The 24,146-nt window shown below is 44.7% G+C and overlaps 1 protein-coding gene across 1 annotated transcript in view; it reads left to right on the forward strand.

Moving 5' to 3' along the window:
* LOC110489944 (tyrosine-protein kinase yes) overlaps window positions 1-23,700 on the forward strand; it is a 31,589-nt gene extending 7,889 nt beyond the window's left edge. Inside the window, exons 2-12 of the mRNA XM_036944234.2 lie at window positions 5,275-5,562; window positions 8,499-8,598; window positions 9,128-9,226; window positions 13,150-13,253; window positions 13,646-13,795; window positions 14,701-14,856; window positions 15,332-15,511; window positions 18,149-18,225; window positions 18,611-18,764; window positions 19,991-20,122; window positions 21,299-23,700. Coding sequence (XP_036800129.2) covers window positions 5,283-5,562; window positions 8,499-8,598; window positions 9,128-9,226; window positions 13,150-13,253; window positions 13,646-13,795; window positions 14,701-14,856; window positions 15,332-15,511; window positions 18,149-18,225; window positions 18,611-18,764; window positions 19,991-20,122; window positions 21,299-21,507 — 1,641 coding nt within the window. The 5' untranslated portion in view covers window positions 5,275-5,282 and the 3' untranslated portion in view covers window positions 21,508-23,700. The remainder of the gene's footprint in view (window positions 1-5,274; window positions 5,563-8,498; window positions 8,599-9,127; window positions 9,227-13,149; window positions 13,254-13,645; window positions 13,796-14,700; window positions 14,857-15,331; window positions 15,512-18,148; window positions 18,226-18,610; window positions 18,765-19,990; window positions 20,123-21,298) is intronic.
* The last annotated feature ends 446 nt before the right edge of the window (window positions 23,701-24,146 follow it).

The following is a 24,146-nucleotide window of genomic DNA, read 5'->3' on the forward strand; positions in this document are numbered from 1 at the left end:
ACGCTCTGGCTTCATGCTCTGGCTTCACGCTCTCGCTCTGGCTTCACGCTCTCGCTCTGGCTTCATGCTCTTGCTCTGGCTTCATGCTCTTGCTCTGGCTTCATGCTCTTGCTCTGGCTTCTCTCTCGCTCTGGCTTCACGCTCTCGCTCTGGCTTCACGCTCTCGCTCTGGCTTCACGCTCTCGCTCTGGCTTCACGCTCTCGCTCTGGCTTCACGCTCTCGCTCTGGCTTCATGCTCTCGCTCTGGCTTCACGCTCTGGCTTCACGCTCTGGCTTCACGCTCTCGCTCTGGCTTCACGCTCTCGCTCTGGCTTCACGCTCTCGCTCTGGCTTCACTCTCTCACCCTGGCTTCACTCTCGCTCTGGCTTCACTCTCATGCTCTCTCGCTCTGGCTGGCTTCGCTCTGGCTTCGCTCTGGCTTCGCTCTCTCGCTCTGGCTTCGCTCTCTCGCTCTGGCTTCGCTCTCTCGCTCTGGCTTTGCTCTCTCGCTCTGGCTTCGCTCACTCATTTTTTAAATTTTTACATTTTACCCCTTTTTCTCCCCAATTTCGTGGTTTCCAATTGTTGTTGTAGCTACTATCTTGTCTCATTGCTACAACTCACGTACGGGCTCGGGAGAGACGAAGGTTGAATGTCATGCGTCCTCCGATACACAACCCAACCAGCCGTACTGCTTCTTAACACAGCGCGCATCCAACCCGGAAGCCAGCCGCATCAATGTGTCGAAGGCTACACCGTGCACCTGGCAACCTTGGCTAGCGCGCACTGCGCCCGGCCCGCCACAGGAGTCGCTGGTGCGCGATGAGACAAGGAGATCCCTACCGACCAATTCCTCCCTAACTCGGACGACGCTAGGCCAATTGTGCGTCGCCCCACGGACCTCCCGGTCGCGGCCGGTTACGACAGAGCCTGGGCGCCAACCCAGGGACTCTGATGGCACAGCTGGCGCTGCAGTACAGCGCCCTGAACCACTGCGCCACCCAGGAGCCCTGGCTTCGCTCTCTCTCGCTCTGGCTTCGCTCTCTCTCGCTCTGGCTTCGCTCTCTCTCGCTCTGGCTTCGCTCTCTCTCGCTCTGGCTTCGCTCTCTCTCGCTCTGGCTTCGCTCTCTCGCGCTCTGGCTTCGCTCTCTCTCGCTCTGGCTCTGGCTTCGCTCTCTCTCGCTCTGGCTTCGCTCTCTCTCGCTCTGGCTTCGCTCTCTCGCTCTGGCTTCGCTCTCTCGCTCTGGCTTCGCTCTCTCTCGCTCTGGCTTCGCTCTCTCTCGCTCTGGCTTCGCTCTCTCTCGCTCTGGCTTCGCTCTCTCTCGCTCTGGCTTCGCTCTCTCTCGCTCTGGCTTCGCTCTCTCTCTCGCTCTGGCTTCGCTCTCTCTCGCTCTGGCTTCGCTCTCTCTCTCGCTCTGGCTTCGCTCTCTCTCGCTCTGGCTTCGCTCTCTCTCGCTCTGGCTTCGCTCTCTCTCGCTCTGGCTTCGCTCTCTCTCGCTCTGGCTTCGCTCTCTCTCGCTCTGGCTTCGCTCTCTCGCTCTGCATTTGCTCTTTTGCTCTGGCTTCTCTCTCGCTCTGGCTTCGCTCTCTCGCTCTGGCTTCTCGCTCTGGCTTCTCGCTCTGGCTTCTCTCTCTCGCTCTGGCTTCTCTCTCTCGCTCTGGCTTCTCTCTCTCGCTCTCTCACGATCTCTCACCCTGGCTCCTCTCTCACGCTCTCTTGCTCTGGCTTCTCTCTCGCTCTGGCTTCGCGCTCTTGCTCTGGCTTCTCTCTCGCTCTGGCTTCACGCTCTTGCTCTGGCTTTTCTCTCACTCTGGCTCCTCTCTCGCATGCTCGCTCTCTGGCTCCGCTCGTTCTCTGGCTCCTTGCTCCTCTCGCTCGTTCTCTGGCTCCTCTCGCTCGCTCTCTGTGTGGCTTTTCTCAGCTTGCTCTTCTCTGTGCTGACAGTCACCCATGTGAGAGGATTTGGCACAATGTCCCATTCCCAGCCTGTCTCTCTTTGATACACACACAAATACTAATGTCATTTTATCTCTACATTCATAGCAAATGTCTCTCCCTCCCGCTTTGCCATGCAATGGAGTTTTGCTTCGCTTATCGGCATTTGTGTAAGAGGCAGGGCTATAGGGATTAGTGTGTGGGTGAAAGAATGACACGAGATGAAAAACAATCACTTGTAATACTGTACTTGGCCTATTCATGGCAATATGAACCTGCTTCAGTCTCCCCATTTACTTAGGATAGGATAAGTGTTATGCTTAGGCCATGGCGGGTTAGTGAAGGGGCTTTTAAAACGGCACTGGTGTGAATGCTTGGATCATAAGATCATGTTTCCCTCCTCTGCTATCTGTTTATATAAATGCACCAGAGGAACGTGTATGTGTGTGTGTGTGTGTGTGTACACACACAGTCGGGTGCTACTGAATATACACTGCCTCTCCAACTTTACATATCTGTGTCACTGCCAGCCCGAAACCAATCCAGTCTGTTTCCTCGGAGAGACAGAGGTCATTATACACTGAGTAGATTACTTTCCTAATATTGAGTTGTGCCCTCTGAACAGCTTCAGTTAGCCAGGGCATGGACTCCACATGATGTCCAAAGCGTTCCACAGAGATGCTGGCCCGTGTTGACTCCAATGCTTCCCACAGTTGTCAATTTGGCTGGATGACCTTTTGGGTGGTGGACTATTGTTGATGCACACGGGAAACTGTTGAGCGTGAAAAACCCAGCAGCGTTGCAGTTCTTGACACAAACCGGTGTGCCTGGTGCCTACAACCATACCCCGTTCAGAGGCACTTAAATATTTTGTCTTCCCTGTTCACACTCTGAATGGCACACGTACGCAATCCATGTCTCAATTGTCTCAAAGGTTAATTAAGGATTTTTAAGCCATCTCCTCCCCTTCATCTACACTGATTTTGAAAGGAGATTTAACAAGTGACCTCGATAAGGGATCATAGCTTTCACCTGCTCAGTCTATGTCATGGAAAGAGCAGGTGTTCTTAATGTTTTGTATACTCAGTGTATGACTATATGACCAAATGTGACGTAAGGGCAGAGTTGGCGAATGGTTAACTGTGTTTTGTTGAGAGACAAATAAATCCTAGAACAGATGGTCTGTGTTTTATTGAGATGTCGTAAAAGCTGGGATGCAGGCTGCAGCTATATGACCAGGATGTAGGCCTGGAACTGTGTTTTTATGGTGTGGCAAGTTGAGCGCTGACCCTGAGTCTCTGGGCCACTTCATTCTGATGGTGAACTTCAAACCCCGCAGTCAACCAACCCAACCTCTCTTACCCTCCAAGGAGACCAGCATACCATCTCAAGTTAAAGGGGAGAGTGGGTTAGACTCCCTTAAAGTGAGGGCTGGTTCCATATTCATGTGGCTGACAAGAATGTCTTGGCCTCCGATCTGAACATCTGAGATTAGATTTAAATGAACCGTATCTTCCTTTTCATTTCTTTTTAAATCTCATTTTGACTTAATGTAGGCCTATTACCTACGACTGACCACTCTTAAATCACTTTTATAGAGATCTATCAACACGCCATTCGAACCATAGCATGAAATGTATTCCGTGTACAATTTTTATTTGAGCAAAATGCCCTGATTTCTTGTGAAGTCCACTTGCGGTTTGCCCCCGTTTTTTGTTGTTTTACTTGGCAGCTCGGCAGCTGAGAAAACTCAGTGAACTTCTGCCATTCCCCTTTTCTCTGTTTCTGTCTACTAGACCAGTGTTTCACAGTCATAGGGATGCAACATTCTGTTAACTTTCCCCAAAATTCCCAGGTTTTCCAGAAAGCTCAGTTTGAATATTGCTGTGGTCAGGAGGGAATGAGCAGGACATTTTGGGGGGGGAATGTGTCCGTATAAGTATCCGGGACGTTGCTAACTGACAGGTCCCTCAGATGGTCGGTTCAAACTGATTTTAGTCAGCTCAAGTGTAAATTGAAATTCTCCTCCAAAGTTATGAATTCATCACACCTTGTTTGCCAGCCCCTAGTTCCCTTGACAGCCATTCGTAGTTTGCAAGCAAGCCGAGCTTGAGATTTCGAAGAAGGTTCACAATTTCGTAGGTCTAGCCCACCCCCCTGGTGAAGAAAACGATTGCGAGTCATGGCTGTAACCCTCTCAGTCTAGGGCAGCTGTTTCCAGATCAGTCAAAACATCCCCTGACTGGAGCATATTTACGTGGCCTTCTCTTCACAAAGGGAATACCTCGGGTAACACTGGCCAATTCTGTTGAGAGGGAAGAATGAGAACAATGCAGATGGTGAACACGCCAGTATAAAAGTCTTGCTTTTTCGGGACAATGGTTTGACCTAAGAGTTGGTGATTTTAAGACTTCTCCCGAAGTATGTAGTCTACTTGCACACTTCCTTGCATGGGTTGAGGCAAGGTGGAAACTCTCTCTCCTGCCAATGCTTGCACCAATCCTATGCCTTTAAATCCATGACGGGGAGTGTGCAAGTGCACACTTCGGGAGAAGTGTGGAGAATTGGGACATAGCCTAATGTACTTTGTTTTTAAATGGCTGCTGACCATGTGTTGCAACCATTATTGTGAAGGGTTGACCCACAAAAAAAGCAGCAAATGTAAAACATGCGTTTCCCAGAATTCTTACTATTTGCATCAGCATGGCTTTTCATCTGCTGTCAGTTGGATATTCATGTAATGAACATGTTATCTCCTAAAGTCATACAGATAAACACAACAGCTCTAAACCCACTTATAAAATGTTTAGACCGTCAATCAGTATAACATGATGTATGTACTTTGCATAGGATACCCTAGACTAGTTCTGTCATGTGTATGATTGAGCCAGGTCACTCACTTTTTTTTTTGATTATGACTGCGAGTGACGCTCTACAACCAAATCATTTCAGATCAGATTTAGGATTTTTGAGAGATTTAGGATTTTTGTCCAAGATATACAGCACATGTACTCATGGCTTTAGCCATAAAATAAAAGTACATCATATAGTTTGACAACAATTTATTTTTATTATTATTATTATTTTTACAAATGTAAATGTTTATAGACGTACAATTCTCTAGGTTGTGGCTACAGTAGTAGTCGACGTCTCATTAATGGAATCCTTCTAACCAGTATGTATGTTGTTATCTTAAGCTTAGACTGAGTGTGTGGAGTTGGGGGGGGGGGGTGTGTGTGTGTATCACATCTATGCCAACGGTGTCTGACACAGGAGTGAATATTCAGTCCTGTACTGTCCTGTGGATTTGTTTCAGTCCTGTCCTGAAACTAAGCTCTTAACTTTGTTTCTCTCCAGACTTGACCATGGGCTGCATCAAGAGTAAAGAGGACAAGGGGCCTACCATGAAGTACCGCCCGGATAACGCTCCGGTCTCAGATGTCATCGGCCCCCACGTGGGCCACTATGGGCCCGACCCCACCCAGCTGCAGCAGAACCAACCGTCCTCCACGGGGCCCGCTGCAGGTTTCAATCCCCACGCCATCACCCCCTTCGGAGGAGCTTCCTCCATCATGACCCCCTTCGGAGGGGCTTCCACCTCCTTCTCCGGCGCTCTACCCGGCACGTTCCCTGGTGCCGTCTCAGGTGAGACTTGCCTATATTATCCACACGATCCTAACTTGAAATCTTCAAGCATAGCCTACATAAAAATGTTTGCGCAAATCACACGTTGACATCAATGGATGATTTGTGCGATGCGTTTGTGTGCATTTCCTTACGCACCTGTATGCCTTTCTAGCGTAACTACAATAAAGCAGAAGGTGGGGGATAAAAGAAAGATTCCGGATTGGCACACATTCAACATCTGTATTGGGGTTGACATCCATACAAGCATTATACTCTGATTTTTACCTCAACATAGTGTGAAATAGACACATAAACAATAGCCTAAATGTCTGTAAATTTTCTTGGCATTTCCATTGTTTTGGTCTAGTCCCATTGTCCTCTTTACCACATCGATACTATATAAGTACTCTAAAGTTTGCCATTTGAAACTTCTTCTATAGTTCCTTCACAAGGACCCATATGCTTATTCCCCACAACAGAATAGCTGCTGATCTGACAACTCCAATATCTGGAGTCACTCCAAAGTCCACCTGCCATTGCGTTTCAGATTATTCAAATCCAGTGGTCTCTCACCATTTCCTTCTTAAGGCGTCAGCATGCTTCAGTTTGGCTGTTTGTCCATTTTGAGATGCCATAGCCAGTATACACTTCCTCAAAGTAGTCAGAATGACTCTACGATAACTCAAGAAATCTGTCATTCATTTTGATGTTTTTGCCAAAGATCTTTTACATCTAACTAAGCTGTTTGGTGCAGTATTTTTCAATGAACAAATGTGCATGAAAATGAGTTCTTCTTGACTTTAATGAAGATTCCCTACTGTTGACCAATCACTGATGAAGGGGCATAGACTTCGGCTTGCCTCCAGGAAAGAATTTGTGTGCTTGAACAGACAAAACCCTCACTGAATTAAAAAATTACCAAAAACATCACAAAATGTCGTCATATAATATATGCACCAACTCTACCAAACTGCCGTTTGGGACACATCCTATGACACCCCCCATGGGGAGCTCATATTCATCGTACCCACTGCTGAACAACCAAGCTGCCAAAACCAATCCCATCATCTGGCCCAGGAACTCAATACCGTTCCACTGTTTTGGCTCGGAAGCACGCGGATGCCTTAAGATGTCCTTCAATCACGTTGTCCATAGGTGTCATTCGCAACAAATCAACAACGATTGATTTTTAAAGGTGGCAGGGAGACTAATCAATCTGATAAGGCCCAAAGAGCAGTGAGATGAGATTGAGCTCTCCTGTTTGGGTTGGATTAGGTTTGTAATCCCCCTCTTTGTTGGATTATCTGCTCGTGTGTGTAGGGGGGGGAGTTACAGGGCACGGTATTGAGTTCCTGGACCAGATAATGGGATTGGTTTTGGCAGCTTGGTTGTTCAGCAATGGGTATGATGAATATGAGCTCCCCCTGAGGGGTGTCAGGGAAGTGGGTGCCATTTGGGACACATCCTATGTCAGTGTTTCCCAAAAACACCTGATTTCAAGCAGGTGTGCTTGTCTGGGGCCGCAACAAAAATATGTACTGTTGGGAGTGCTTGAGGACCGGAGTTGGGGAAACACTGCCCCTATGTAGTGCACTACTTTTGAGCAGAGCCCTAAGGGCACTATATAGGTAATAGGCTGCCATTTGGGACGAACGTATAGATATTTATCCGCCAGGGCCAGGATGATAGCAGTATCGCGATACTTGTTAGAATCGTGGCAAGGAAACAAAACACGAAGGGATTTAACTTCTTTAGGAAAACTGCCCTAATGTTGGAAACCAACATCATGATGTTGTCATCCAGTCACATGTATTTATTTCCCAAGCTATAGCACACTTTAAAAAATATATATATATGTTTTTTTACATACAGCAGGTATGTAGGTTTTTAAAGGACCAAAGAGTTGGCCTGCTCTGTTTCATGGTACTGTAATGGTCACAGCCCTATTATCCACACAATCTGCCGTGTCTATTCTCTGCCCACTAAGCAGAATGGTTTACAGTGTATTTATTGACATTACGTAACTGCGAGATGAGATTGACCTGTGATATGTTATTATTCATGTCTTGTAACGATGTTCGCTTTGCACCGAGCTGACGTAATCATTTCCTTTACGACTCTAAGCAAACGACTACCATGCCGGACCATTAAATCCGCTCCCCGACTGATTTAGACTCCCTGTCAGAACCGTACCCATCCCACTGCCATTAGTAAGCCCTACACAGGGATGGACCAGGAGAAGAAATTGGCCTGGGCATTTCTAACACATCTCCCCATTTTTATTTTTTTTTCTCTCTCTTGAGGCCCCCATCATTAGCCATAATGATCATTTTTTTTCAATCACACACCAAAGACCAGCCCACTGGGCTTAAGATAGACCGACCCATCTGGCATTCGCCCAAACTGCCCTATGGCCGGTCCGTTACCGGACCAACATTACATTTATTTCTAATCTATACACTGGCAATTTCTATAGAGTAGAATTACCGACAGTGAAAAATTGTTAGGGGGTGTGCAGGCTAGAGAACACAGATGCTACTCTCCCCTCACGAACATTCACACCACAGACACCAGTCAGTCACGGCCGCTATGGAAACAGAACCGCCACTACAGGTCTATATTCTCTGACTCATCTTCCATTGGTCCCTTGGTCTCCTGTCATTTCAATGGGCCTGCACAGCTTTGCCGCAGAGTTTGGTACTGTGAACATTCAGCAACATTGTTTCTGTCAATCTTGGCACAAAGGTCAGCAGGTATTTATAGGAAGTCTTTGTATCTTTTAATAGGCTATTAGTAGCTCTGAATTCCTTCATATTCTAACTGGTTCTCCTCCTTATCTCTGCGAGTTAGTCAACGAAAACAATTTCAGCCTCTTAAATGGACATACTGTCATGAATTTCACTTGTGCATTTAACTTAAATGTTTTATTTAATGTTTTCTGTGTCTGTATTCAGGTGGGGTTACGTTCTTTGTGGCCTTGTACGACTATGAAGCCAGAACCTCAGACGACCTGTCGTTCAAAAAAGGGGACCGCTTCCAGATCATCAACAACACGTGAGTCCCCATGGGCCCTGGTCAAAAGTAGCACACTATATAGGGAATGGAATGCCATTTGGGACGCATGCTCCCTCTGAGAACATCATTCATCATGATCAGGGGCTTATTCCCGTAGAGTAGTGGTGTAACGATGACAGAATATCTTTAAGAACACTACCAGTTCTGTACAGTGTTCTTCCTAAATGGGTTAGATTTGTCCCCCCCCCCCGATCCTGTTTTTTTGGAGACTTTCATTTGAGGTCATATAGGTCATATATAACTTTCTGCTCTAAAATGTAGCCTTGGTTGACTTTGTTCAATTCAAATGTAATACTTTGCTGCATGCCTTAATAATATAGCAATAGAATCCATGCATAAAAGACAGCATGTACAAGCTCACTGCCAAGACACAGATAAAACAAGCATACAAGTCCCTTTCATAACCAGACTATCGTTGTACAGACATAGTAGTGATATATCTATCTGGATGATTCTTTATAATTCTCTCTGTCTGTCTGTATCTCTCTCTGTCTGTCCCCCCTTACAGAGAAGGGGACTGGTGGGAGGCGCGCTCCATCAACACAGGGAAGAAGGGTTACATCCCCAGTAACTATGTGGCACCAGCTGACTCGATCCAGGCTGAAGAGTAAGACCCTTGTCACTCATAACCTTATTTTAAGACTATCCACGGCTACAACAGCAAATAGAGCTAGCCTAATAACTGCAGCGTGACCATTACACCACACAGCTCTCGCTGGAGGCACGTTCACTAGAAGATCTCAGAGCTTCTCCTGTTCTCCTGGGTCCATATGTATCAAGTGTCTCGGGAGTAGGAGTGCTGATCTAAGATCAGGTTCCACCTGTCCAGGTTATCTCATCCATAGTGATCCAAGAGTGGGCACACAAACAGGAAAGTTGCTAAATCAACCAAAAGGTGCTGGGGCAGCCTTAAAAATGTGTCCGTTGGAGCGCTGCGATTGGTTGCCCACAATTATGGGGTGGGGCTTAGTGAAAGGTCAATTGGAATCAAAACTAGCTATATATGGTAGCTAAATACTCAAAGAACTACAAATCCTGTCAGATCTGGCGCCAGGATAAAGTGACTAAGGGGGCAGTTGAAATCAGCGAAGGGGCTACATTTTTGGTGGTTTCTTGTGTTGGAATTATATTGAATTCTGCCAACATCACGCTATACCATAATAAACAAAGAGATTCCTAGATCATTGAGTGCTTGTCAAGTGACGTGCTACAGATTTCGCCGTCAACCTATCTCCGTTGCGCTGTCTCAGTGTAAAATAGGAGCCTTCTAGCAGTCACAAGGACTGCTAGAAGGACTCCTGCAATTCAGCAGGAGGCTGTCAGGTAGAGGTGCAAATTAGTGTTGGATTTATTTACACGGTCACTGGTGTTTTCAAAGATGACAGTGATATTTGCAAATATATACAGTCCCGGTCTAAAGCTTGGACACCTATTCATTTTCTTTATTTTCACTATTTTCTACATTGTAGAATAATAGTGAAGACATCAAAACGATGAAAACACACATGGAATCATGTGGTATTCAAGAGTGTTGACCTTTTTTAAAGCGTGAGTTCCAAATATCTCTAACCGTCGCCCCTGCGTGAGTTTTTTTTTTTGTTTGTTTTTTTGCTCATGATGTCTATGCTCTCACTGTTCCAAAATGTGATTGTTACACAACAGAACAGTTATCCGCGCTGCCCTCAAACCAAGGCACGCTGCCTGCTAATTATCTATAGGCTATGTTTCAACTTGTCAATTTCAAATTATTTTCTCAAACTGTTTTAATTGGGGTGTGTTCCGCCGCCTCGTTAATTCACATAAGAAGTAGCCCATTTCACTGTTGCGGATCACTTATGTTTGAAGCTTTACTGAGCCGGCTAATCTTCTCTTCAACTAGTGCCCAAGCACTTCCCTAGTGTTTCCCGAGATCAAGTATGAAGACATTGCGCATCACTAGTCAGAACAGGCCTTGCACAAACATTTTCTGTCTGGCGTTTGCATTGCCTTCATGGTTATTTTTCCTTACAAATTGGACTTTGGAGAACTTGCACAATTGGTGGCTGTCTAAATACTTTTTTGCTCCACTGTGTGTGTGTGTGTGTGTGTGTGTTCGACCGACCAAAAAAGCCGATACCTATTAATCGACCAATTTTATTTATTTATTTATTTGTAATAATGACAATTACAACAATACTGAATGAACACTTATTTTAACTTAATATAACATCAAATTCAATTTAGCTTCAAAAAAATAATGAAACATGTTCAATTTGGTTTAAATAATGCAAAAACAAAGTGTTGGAGAAGAAAGTAAAAGTGCAATATGTGCTTTGTAAGAAAGCTAATGTTTCTTGCTCAGAACATGAGAACATAGCTGGTGGTTCCTTTTAACATGAGTCTTCAATATTGAAGTTTTAAGTTGTAGTTATTATTGGAATTATAAGACTATTTCCCTCTATCATTTGTATTTCATGAACCTTTGACTATTGGATGTTCTTATAGGTTCTTATAGGCACTTTAGTATTGCCAGTGTAACAGTTTAGCTTCTGTCCCTCTCCTCACTCCTCCCTGGCCTCGAACCAGCAACACAACAACAACAGCCACCATCGAAGCAGCGTTACCCATGCAGAGCAAGAGAAACAACCACCCCAGGGCTCAGAGCGAGTGAAGTTGGAAACGCTATTAGCGCGCGATAACTAGCTAGCCATTTCACTTCGGTTACACCAGCCTCATCTCGGGAGTTGATAGGCTTGAAGTCATAATGAGCGTAATGCTTGACGCACAACGAAGAGCTGCTGGCAAAACGCACAAAAGTGCTGTTTGAATTAATGTTTACACGCCTGCTTCTGCCTACCACCACTCAGTCAGATACTTAGATACTTGTATGCTCAGTCAGATTATATGCAACGCAGGACACGCTAGATAATATCATCAACCATGTGTAGTTAACAAGTGATTATGATTGATTGTTTTTTTTATAAGATAAGTTTCATGCTAGCTAGCAACTTACCCTGGCCTACTGCATTCGCGTAACAGGCAAGTCTCCTTGTGGAGTGCAACGAGAGAGAGGCAGGTTGTTATTGTGTTGGACTAGTTAACTGTAAGATTGGATCCCCCGAGCTGACAAGGTGAAAATCTGTCGTTCACGAGGCAGTTAGCCCACCGTTCCTATGCCGTCATTGAAAATAAGAATGTGTTCTTAACTGACTTGCCTAGTTAAATAAAGATTAAATAAAGGTGTATATTTTTTAAAAAATCTGTGTCCAAAAATACCGATTTCCGATTGTTATGAAAACTTGAAATCGGCCATTCCGATTAATCGGTCGACCTCCTAGTATGTATGTATGTGTCATAATCTATTTACTATTTTATTCACGTTTTCAAGTACTGGTGACAAATCATGCATTCCGATTCTTGCATAGATTGTAATGGACACATATGATGCGTGTAAAATACTTTTTTGAATGTTGTACTGGTTGTGATGAGCGAATGCTAAGCTATTTACTGGCTATGTGTGGCGCCATGTTTGTTGACATCATACAATGCATTCTGGTTGTCTCGTCTGTCAGACCAAAGATGTTATAACAAGGGGTAGTTCACGCGACTGACTTATGATGCATTCAAGACAACTGTGAACTTGGAAAAATACTAGGTAAATTCATGACGTCAACGATCTCCAGGTCAGAAAGTCGGAGCGCTAGAAAGAGAGCCGAGTTTCCGAGTTTGAATTCCAAGTTGGGTGACATCTCAAAACAATTTTTCCCAGTCGGAGCACTGTGAGTGCGCACTGGCATCGGAGACTACTGAAGTGCGACCTTGTCCTTGTGTTTCTTGGCTATTTAGGCTACGTCGTTTTGTTCACACGCTAGGTTGTTTTTAGTTTGAACTTGCTCAACTGCTAGTGAAGAGACCTCACAGACATGCGAGCCTGCATGCCATGCGAGTGCCCTGTTACCACGCCAACCTGCCGTTAAAGGGGCAGCTGAACATTTGTCTACCCTCAGTAACTAAATATTTGAGGCATTGTGCTTTTTAATACTTTTTTTATTTATCAACATTTTTAATCATTTCTTATCAATACTCTTCCTAAAATACTTTCATTGTGCTCTTACATTTCTTTGTGTTCCTACATTTTTCAATTTAGGAGCACATGTACTCTGTGTAGAGCCCTGCACTTCATACATATGGCCACAGGGGGTTTCAGCCACAATCTCCTATATGAGCCTAGAGGTTGATCGTTTAGCAAGGAAATTGAATGTTATCCCGTTTGTTAGATTGACCCTGATGGAGTCAATGCTTTATTTCCTCTCGTTGTGTATTTGAAGTTTGCTAGTATTGATTCAAGTAAAGTTCATAGTAACATAAGCTGGTGTTGCTGTAAATGTGGGTCCTTCCATAGAAATAGAATGGTGTGCTAGTTCTGGAACACATAAAATGCTCTTCAAATCCTTGGAGCGGCTGGGGATTCTCAAGGACAGATTTGGGAAACTGCTGTACTGCAACATTTTACAAAGGCTCTACTCGTTCTATTTCTGTGTCCTTCCTCAGGTGGTACTTTGGTAAAATGGGACGTAAAGATGCTGAGAGGCTGCTGTTGAATCAAGGCAACAACCGAGGCACCTTCCTTGTGCGAGAGAGTGAAACTACTAAAGGTGAAGACGATTGACGTGCGAACGTGCACGGGCTGCGTCTCTAGTTACACGCCATTTCTCAATGTAGTGCACTACTTTTGTGTTGACTGGGGTCCGGTATGTTCCAAGCATCTCAGAGTATGACTGCTGATTTTTAAGGATCAGTTTAGCCTTTGAGATCACACTGAATAAGACTACATGGACAAGTGGGAACTGATCGTAGGTCAGCACTCTGACCCACTTTGTGAATACTGGCCCTGAAGTCATATGGTACCCTAAGACAAAGTCGTGCACTATAATGGGGAATATGGAGTCATTTGAGAAATAGCCAGTGACACTCACATTTCCATGAATAAAGCCTAGGTCTTAATACTGTTGGTTGGATGGACGAAGAATCTGGTCATTGTCTCCAGGTGCTTACTCCCTGTCCATACGAGACTGGGATGATGCCAAAGGCGACAATGTGAAACACTACAAGATCCGCAAACTTGACAACGGGGGTTACTACATCACCACGCGCGCCCAGTTTGACACGCTGCAGAAACTGGTCAAACACTACACAGGTATGTCTTCTACCTCCTTTTATTTATGGTCTCTCGAACTCTCCAACACTCACTTTCTCTCTCAAACTCACTCTTTAACAGGCCTGCTACACTGGAAACGTAACCTTGCTGAGCGTGAGATGCTCCTCTTCATTTCTATGAAACCTGGGCCTAAGCAACACGGCTCAGCGTAAAATGACACTCTGGTTCTATTTTCAAGAGTTTGACGGGTAGCTCACGCAAGAGAACACTTGATAAAGTGGCTCACGTTCTGTTCGCGCTGGCAAAATGTCGCAGTTAAAACCTGTTTTTCCCAACAACCCCCAGTGTAGCTCCGCAGTAACTGTCTTATTCACAGCTTCCTCCCCTTCTCCAAGTGCAGTTTCTGATGATAAAGCCACACTCATTCACTGCGGTCTCTCTCTCACATCTGTGCTTCTGTAGTAGCAGGCTTACCTGTAATTGACCCTGTGATTTTCCCCAGCTAGATGAATGGCTCACAGATTGAATATTTAATAAAGACCTTCCCTAAAATGCCTTCCTTTCAGCAGAAGGAGAGCGGTTAAAACTCTCTGGGAGAGCCCACTTTACGTCTCCGTCACAAATGGCACCCTGCTCCCTACATAAAAAAAAAAACATTGCACCATATAGGGAATAGGGAATAGGGTGGCATTTGGGGCAAAGAGAAACTTGCTCTGGTGCACTATAAAAGCAAGAGGTCCCAGTCGTGTTAAATCATCCGATTCTCATTCATATTTAGCTCTGTTATTATAGGCATGTCTAAATTCAGCCGTATCGCATGTCTGACGGGCATACTTGAAGTGTTGTGTGAAATTTCCCCTTTTTAAGCCTCGCTGGGTTTCCCTCGTACTTTACTGCTGGGATTCATAAGAATCCCTACATGATTGCTTGTGCCCCCCACGCAGAGCATGCAGACGGTCTGTGCTACCGGCTGACCACGGTGTGCCCCACGGTGAAGCCCCAGACCCAGGGACTTGCCAAGGATGCCTGGGAGATCCCCCGGGAGTCCCTACGCCTGGAGCTCAAACTGGGCCAGGGATGCTTCGGAGAGGTCTGGATGGGTAAGACCAAATACTGTTTAGACACAGACAGACGCACACACACACACACAAAGAACAAATATGCGCGCCCACACACACACACAATCTGGATGGTCTGAACAGACAGGAAATATATTACACTATTTTTATCCCAGGCCAGGGAATCTTTCACTTCCTTCAGATGCTTCCTCCGTTTATCTTTATCTCCGGAGGAAGTAGCATTCTCTTTCAGAGCGAGACACAAGTCCATCCAGCCACAGCTCATAACTACATGTGTTCATGTACCCAAATACACCCGTACTGTATTATGTCGGGGGGGCTGCATCTTCTCTATGTAGTGCACTACTTTTGACCGGGCTGTATAGGGAATATGGTGCCAGAATGTGTACTGTGCTGAACACTACTATTTGTTTACTCCTGTTTTTACACCATTGTCTTGCTTCTTCAGTAAGCAGCAGCATGACCCGGCTCATTCTAATTCTGTAATTCTATTCAGGCACGTGGAACGGCACCACCAAGGTGGCCATTAAGACCCTGAAGCCAGGCACCATGTCCCCCGAGGCCTTCCTCCAGGAGGCCCAGATCATGAAGAAGCTGAGACACGACAAGTTGGTGCCCCTCTACGCCGTGGTGTCTGAGGAACCCATCTACATCGTCACTGAGTACATGGCCAAAGGTGTGTGTGTGTGTGTGTGTGTGTGTGTGTGTGTGTGGATACAGTGCATTTGGAAAGTATTCAGACCCGTTGACTTTTTCCACATTTTGTTACATTACAGCTTATTCTAAAATGTTTTAAATTAGTGGGGGTGTTTCTTATCAATCTACACACAATACCCCATAATGAGAAAGCAAAAACATGTTTTTTTTTAAATGTTGGGAAATGTATTTAAAAAATACATTTAGAAAAATGAAATATCAGAGAAATATAAAAACCTGTTTTTGCATTGTCGTTATGGGGTATTGTGTGTAGTAGATTGACAAAGCGAAAATAGTTGTAAACATTTTTTTGCAAATATATTACAAATAAAAAACAGAAACCTTATTAAGTATTCAGACCCTTTGCTATGAGACTCAAAATTGAGCTCAGATGCATCCTGTTTCCATTAATCATCCTTGAGATGTTTCTACAACTTGATTGGAGTCCACATGTGGTAAATTCAATTGATTGGACATGATTTGGAAAGGCACACGCCTGTCTATATAAGGTCCCACAGTTGACAGTGCATGTCAGAGCAAAAACCAAGCCATGAGGTTAAAGGAATTGTCCGTAAAGCTCCAAGATAGGATTGTGTCGAGGCACAGATCTGGGGAAGGGTACCAAAACATTTCTGCAGCATTGAAGGTCCCCAAGAACACAGTGGCTTTACATCATTTTTAAATGAAAGAAGATTGGAACCTCTTCCTAGAGCTGGCCGCCCGGGCAAACTGAGCAATCTGGGGAGAAGGGCCTTGGTCAGGTCACCCTGACAGAGCTCCAGAGTTCCCCTGTGGAGATGGGAGAACCTTCCAGAAGGACAACCATCTCTGCAGCTCTCCACCAATTAGGCATTTATGGTAGTGGCCAGACAGAAGCCACTCCTCAGTAAAAGTCTAGTCAGGATCCAGGGAAAGATGAATGGAGCACAGTAAAGAGAGATCCTTGATGAAAACCTGCTCCAGAGCGCTCAGGGCCTCAGACTGGGGCAAAGATTCACCTTCCAACGGGACAATGACCCTAAGCGCACAGCCAAGACAACGCAGGAGTGGCTTCGGGACAAGTCTCTGAATGTCTTTGAGTGGCCCAGCCAGAGACCGGACTTGAACCCGATAAAACATCTCTGGAGAAAACTGAAAATAGCTGTGCGGCGACGCTCCCCATCCAACCTGACAGAGCTTGAGAGGGATTGCAGAGTAGAAGGGGCGAAACTCCCCAAATACAGGTGTACCAAGCTTGTAGCATCATGCCCAAGAAGACTCAAGACTGTAATCGCTGCCAAAGGCGCTTCAACAAAGTACTGAGTAAAGGGTCTGAATACTTATGTAAATTTGATGTTTCAGTTCTTTTTGTCTTTTTGCTTGCAAACATAAAAAAAACAGTTTTTGCTTTGTCATAATGGGTGTATTGTGTGTAGATTGATGGGGGGGCAAAATGTAATACATTTTAGAAATTGGCTGTAACGTAACAAAATGTGGGACAAGTCAAGGGGTCTGAATACTTTCCTCTACAGACACAGATAAACACAGCCTCTCCTTCTCCAGTCCAGATGCGGTGACGTATGTGGCTGGCAGCGTGATGTTGACATAGATTCCTCACGGCTGATTAGATGTGTAATTAAAACATTATAGCTGGAGTTTCTCTCCAGAAGGGTCCCATACACACACATGCCTGGGGGAGGTGATTAGCTGGCTGGCTCAGCTGGACCTTGTTATACTTGTGTGTGATGGAGTTGGAGAACTTGGTATTTTATTAAACGTAGTGAACGTTGGCCACATGCCAGAGATTTTGATGTCAGTTGTTGCACGACGCCGAAGGTTGTTCAGGCGCCGAATTGATGAGATGTTTCGAAATTCGAACTTCTAGATATCACGCCACAACACACACGTCGTCCTATCGGCATGTATCCCGGACAATTTCCTTAAAGGACCCCATTTAAAATGTATGGCCGTTTTTAATTAACGTACCCTACAGTTTGAAAGTCCTTGGGAATCCCATGTGGGGTTTTATAAGGCCCGAAGCAGAGATATTTAATTGAAAACTGCAGCAGTTTTGTGGCAAGCTTTCATCTTTCTCAGCTGCAATGCGTCACCCTGTTTCTTTTTTTATTAGTGATTGAACGCTGATGACTCATCCCTTTTTAAATGGACTCAGTGACCCCTGTGTATATATGTATAAATGCACCAGAGGAACGTGTGTGTTTATTCCGTTGGTATCCCCTTGATTCTAATCTTGGTTCAGGGGTCAATTAAAAGAACAATGTCCCTCTCTCACACGGAGGAAATGGCGCCGCCTACGCCCCAAATGGCACCCTATTCCCTATATAGTCTGCTACTTTTTCCACCAGGGTCCCATAGGGCTCTGGTCAAAAGTAGTGCACTATATAGGGAATAGGGTGCCATTTGGGGCACGCACTAGATGTCATTAGGAGCCGTGTACCGAACATAGACACAAGCTGCTAGCTTCATCAATACCAAGGGAAGGATTATGAATATTAAAGGTGTATTTTAAGAAGTCTTCAGTCTCACTATTTCTATGGTGGTATTTCACTGTTGCAACATTTAGCTGCAGTCTCTCTGGTACTGTAACTGTCATGTTTTGCTGATGTTGTTTTTGTAGGAAGTTTGCTGGACTTCCTAAAGGAGGGAGACGGTAAATTCCTCAAGCTTCCCTTGCTGGTGGATATGGCAGCACAGGTAAGTCCAAAGTCAACCTCTCAGTAAACATTGACATTTCTGCATATGTAGCTAGTAGCTGCCATGTATGTTTCCAAGTGTCTCGCCCCTCTGTGTTTCCTCCTAAGGATAGGTTTGAGCTGTTTTTAATCCCCGTAGTACACTGCTGTACAAGAAAACCAATTTAGTGCACTCTTTCGCATCCATCACCAGCATTCTCCCTCCTGTTTGTAAGGCTGTATCCCAAAAGAGCCCTGGTCAAAGGGAGTTGACTAAATAGGGAATAGGGTGCCATTTGGGACTTACACAAGACCGACGGCTCTGCTCTCCGAGTGGATCACATCAATTATTAACCCGAGCCTCTGTGATCAAACGGCGTGTTAAATTAATCTGCTTGTTTTCTCAGATCGCTGACGGTATGGCTTTCATCGAGAGGATGAACTACATCCACAGGGACCTGCGCGCCGCTAACATCCTGGTCGGGGACAACCTGGTGTGCAAGATCGCCGACTTCGGTCTGGCTAGGCTGATCGAGGACAACGAGTACACTGCTAGGCAAGGTTAGTAGAGCACTGAGACAGAGGGACTTAGAATCCCAGTTGTTGCAGGTGTGTATGGGTGGAAAGAGGATACCTAGCCAGTTGCACAACTGAATGCATTCAACCTGAAATGTGTCTTCCGCATTTAACACAACCCCTCTCTGAATCAGAGGGGTGCAGGGTGCTGCCTCAATCGACATCCACGTCATCGGTCCCCGGGGAACAGTTGTTGTTTGGGGTGAACTGCCTTGCTCAAGGACAGAACAGCAGATTTTTCCACCTTTGCCGGCTCGGGGATTCGAACCAGCAACCTTTTGGTTACTGGCCTAGCGTTGTTAACCGCTAGGCCCCGAGACAGACAGACAGAGGGCTTAGAACTCTCTGGTTGCGTCCCAATAATCTCTCCTTTCTCCCGAAGTGTTCCTTACTTGTTCACTTCCCGTCATGGATTTGAAATGACTTGTATATTATTGTGTTATTATTAATGTATGGAACCTTCCTCTACCCCATGCCTACACCACTACAATGCTTTTACATTTAGGGGAAGTAGTCAACGGGTGCACACTTCAGGAAAAAGGAGAGATTACGGGGACACAGGGTTTAATGTCACAGTCGTTTGAGATGTATATGGGGGGGGTGGAAGTGTGAGGTCACTGGCGTAGATTAAACCCTGTTGTTTCCTACCATGGTAAGTTAAGCTAATAGCGGAAAGCAGATGCTCATATTTACTCTGATTAGTTGCGGTGAGTAAACTCTGATTCTCAAGTTGCCTGCTGCTTAACCATTTAAGACCAATGGTTTGAGCAGAGAAACAGGCGTCCCTGACAATACCACTGTTTTTCCCACTCAACACGAGTCTTAAACTTTATGGAATGTGACTTTGTTTTTACCCTGCAGTTCACATACAAGAATCTGTCTTTATTGACAATGTTGTATCTTAGTTCAATCAGTTTCCTTTGCAATTAGATCTGACTTAAACCATTTTTAAAAAGCAAGTATGATAGGTTAAAGAAAAATGTTGAATTGTTTTGTTCGAGGTCAATAGTGTAATTGTCATGGCAGACTGAAGCATGAACTTTGATATGGGTAAATTCTCTGGTTCTATTCTCAGTGGTTCTATTCTGTGGTTCTATTATGACTCTAGGCTCCCTAATGACCCCTAGTGGAAGTTAATGTTCTCTCTCCCTCTCTCTCCCCTCTCTTCTTTGTCTCTGCCCATCTCTTCCCCTCCTGCTCCTGGTTTGTAGGTGCCAAGTTCCCCATCAAGTGGACGGCTCCTGAGGCTGCCCTGTACGGCCGCTTCACCATCAAGTCAGACGGCTGGTCCTTCGGCATCTTACTCACTGAACTGGTCACCAAGGGCAGGGTGCCCTACCCAGGTGAGAACAGACAAAACAATGTTTGTGTCCCACATGGGCCCCCTATATCCCTCAAACTCAACTCTGGACCTCCAAACCAGTTCCACTGTGTTCTTTCATTGTTCCCCTCCAATCAGGGACTAACATAGACCCGGGACACCAGGTGGGTGCAATTAATTATCAGGTTTTGCAGAAAACGAGCAGGCTTCGGACCTTGTAGGGTAAGAGTTGAATACCCCTGTTCTATATACTTCTTTTAACTTGGGCTCACATGGAGTGAGCACTATGTAGGGATTACAATGCCTTTTAGAATGCAAATCCCATAACAACAATGGCGGTCTGGAGGCTGTCTATCTGGTTAGGATTAGTCAATTGTGTGATCTCCAACGCTAGGGAAGTAGGTGTCTTGTGTAACCAGGAGGAGTCGTGGCAGCACAATGTAAACAAGGAAGTCTTTGTAGCCTAGACTAGTGGGGTAGCCTAGTGGTTAGAGTGTTGGACTAGTAACCGGAAGGTTGCGAGTTCAAACCCCCGAGCTGACAAGGTACAAATCTGTCGTTCTGCCCCTGAACAGGCAGTTAACCCACTGTTCCCAGGCCGTCATTGAAAATAAGAATTTGTTCTTAACTGACTTGCCTGGTTAAATAAAGGTAAAAAAAAAAAAAAAAAAAAAAAAAAAAAAAAAAAAAAATACTGTCCTAGGAAGTGGGCTGGGGGTGACACTGTCATGATGGCTGTTTTTGTCTCCACGGGATAAACACTGACTGAGGTTAGAGAGAACCATCTGGTAGGGTCTGATCTGGAGATTGAACACCACTCTTGTTTATAACCATCTGTCCCAGACTGATCGGGCTCAGGGGAGAGAGAGAGGCTGACGGGTGCTGTGAAACGCTGACACACACACACACTAACCTTCAGACCCCTTTTTTATTTATGCTTTTCGGGGGGGGGGGGGGGGGGGGTGTAATAGTCGAATGGAGCTATTGGGTGATTTCACAATGCACTGCCATCTCGTGACTGTGACAATGGAAATAGATCACAGACCTTGTTTTGTTGTGGATAATCTTGATTTTTATTGTGACTTAACTCACATGGTTTACTGCACTGTTAATGTAATGGGCACTAAATAGACTGACCCCCCCTCCCCCTCCTTCTGTGTTTCTCTTTCTCTCGCTGTCTTATTCTCTCTCCACCCAGGCATGGTGAACAGGGAGGTCCTGGAGCAGGTGGAGCGGGGGTACCGTATGCCCTGCCCCCAGGGCTGCCCAGAGTCCCTCCACGAGATGATGAAGCTGTGCTGGAAGAAGGACCCTGACGAGAGGCCCACCTTCGAGTACATCCAGTCCTTCCTGGAGGACTACTTCACAGCCACGGAGCCACAATACCAGCCTGGGGATAACCTATAGTCAGGCCTGGCCGCAGCGCAGCCCTGGACCACTTCACCGTGCAATGTATCTCTCCACCCAGGAGGAGCAGACTTGGATACAGACGCATGGAGATGTAATTCTATGAATAATGTGCTTCAGAAAAGCCAACTGGAAGCTTGGTTATCAAGTTGCACAAAACCACTGCTATCGCTGATGATAAAAAAAAAAAGTACTTTTTTTTTTTTTTTACGTTCTGTTTATTTTTAATTTCAGGTACTACATATAGTCTTAGTTTGTATGAATTTACTATTTTATTTTGTATCCTTTATTTTGTCCTCAATGATCATGTTCATTTTCAAAGTGACCAATCATTCAACTGTGTAGTTGTTTTAACAAATTTGTTGAACCATGAAAATGGCACGAAAGCCCATCAGGTAGAGGCTCTCAGAATGATAGCTCTTTGAAATGGAGGACAAGAGAGAAGGATGTACTGTAAGGCTGCGTTTACACATAGGCAGCCCAATTCTGCTCATTTTTCCACTAATTTGTCTTTTGACCAATCGATTCAGATCTTTTTAAATATTTTTCAGAGCTGATCTGATTGGGTAAAAAATCAATTAGTGAAAATAAGATTAGAGTTGGGCTGCCTGTGTAAACTCGAAGGCAAGTACTGTGGGAATATTTCAAATGAGAATTCAGTTCTGTGTTCAACTGGAAAATGCTTTTCTTTCTACATGTTTTTCTGAATGATCGACTTGAGTGGCACGGATCAGGGACAGTTGCGCGGGTCCGTCTTGTCTGCTCATTTTCTATTTTATTTCTATTAGTTGATTTTATTCTATATAAACTAAGAATTATTCATATCATGGAAATGGTTCTAGGTTCATGTGAAGCCCTCAAGTCCTTCATTAACATACAGGACATTTCTACAACACTAAGTCCATCCTGTTATGTGTCCAAGACAAACTGTTGCCATGCCAAGTTATATTACCTCTTTAAAGATCACTACAGCATATGACTAAACCTTGTTTCCCTTGTACTCTGATCTGGAGACAGTTTAGCATTTTCCCTACATAATTCTTTAGGTGAGGATTACAGGAGTGGAAGCTGATCCTAGATCTCTATCTAAGGGAAACTTTACCCCGGAGCAATGTATCACTGTGAGAGAGGAGAATATTCAGCTCTCACCTGGCAATGCCGACAGCCCTGTAGATCACTAAGCTACATGCCATTGCAGATTGTCTCTGCACATGTCATAGCACTACGCAACAGGAGGCAATATTGAATGGAGCTAGTATAGACTAAATGTGTTCTAGGACCAGAATTAGAATTTATGGATGCAACCACCTGATTTGGCAGTTACATGCCAGCAATAACTTGTACACAATTATGTTAAAAAGAACTTGGCCTTTTCTTTCACTTACATGGTTAAGTCATTTACTAGACTCATCACATGTTCCATTTTCAGACCTAAAGATGCTCGAAAAGGAAACCATTTCACCTTTATGGGAAAATATTGCCAAAGCACCTGAACACTGTTTTATTTTGACTACATGTGATTTTATAGTGTGAACGGATTTCATTCAGTCAACAGTTTCAGCCTAGATACAAAGAGGATACGTTTTTATTCAGACATTTTTGTTTTTAAAGGTAGACTCAGCGAAATGACGTTGCCACGAGCAGCACCGCAGATATTGCGACGAGCGAGATGCAAGCCTTTGCTCCCTTAGTCACAGACGGTGCTTGCGCAAGGGTTCCCTTCACGCTGTAAGAGCGTGGAAGGTACGGGACCAAAACAGTGTGGGAGTTTAGCCTCGCGCTTCAAAGCTCTTAGTAGTTGCGGAATTTGACCCACTATGCTGTTTATTTTGTGCACCTACATCATATCGCCGAGTCTACCTTTAATACATTAGTCAGAACCAGTGAACGGTTAGTCATATTTTAAGACCGCAAAATGGAGGAAGGTCATTTTAATGCGTCATGTCGCATCCACAGGGGTCATTTGACTCTTTTCTTTAAACTCATCAGTTAAGTGTTACATTTGATTATGCATACTTACACAGATGGGCAGAACATAGATTGGTCAACTGGGGTTTTAAAGAAGGGCTTTGTACAAAATCCTGATTTTATAAAAAGGACAGCAAAGACGTTGGGTGAAAGATAAATAATTATGGTTTAGATACTAATCTGTGGAATTTGTACAGTTGGAAAATAAAACATTTCTGATTCTAATTTGTATGTTATTCTGTATTGAATTCGTGAGATTCATTAGTTTAATACGGACAACAGGCACAACATTTTATGAATCTCGAGCTGTCAGAATGATTCATATTCTTGGCATGAATTGATTTTTGTCAGTTACATTGCAGCCACTATGCATGAAGTCATGTGACAATAACATTATTGCTAGGTGCAGAGGCATTTCAACCAGTCGCAGTGGGCGGGACTCCCTGTTGAAATTGCGATAGTACAGAAGGGGCTACTTCCCTGTTAGCTTTTTTTTATTTGAATTTTACAAATATCAAATTGACAGTCAGTGATGTCAGATTTTCAAACGTATTTTGAGCATCATTGTTCAGGCGCAATGGTACGTGCATCAATGTAATAACTGATTTCTTGCAGAAGTTGCAGACAAAAGTTAATTGCTGCTGCGCTTGCTTCACGTAAAATGTTATACA

The sequence above is a fragment of the Oncorhynchus mykiss genome, chromosome 15, assembly GCF_057628025.1.
Source record: "Oncorhynchus mykiss isolate SJ-2025 chromosome 15, ASM5762802v1, whole genome shotgun sequence".
In the NCBI taxonomy this organism is placed as follows: Eukaryota; Metazoa; Chordata; class Actinopteri; order Salmoniformes; family Salmonidae; genus Oncorhynchus; species Oncorhynchus mykiss.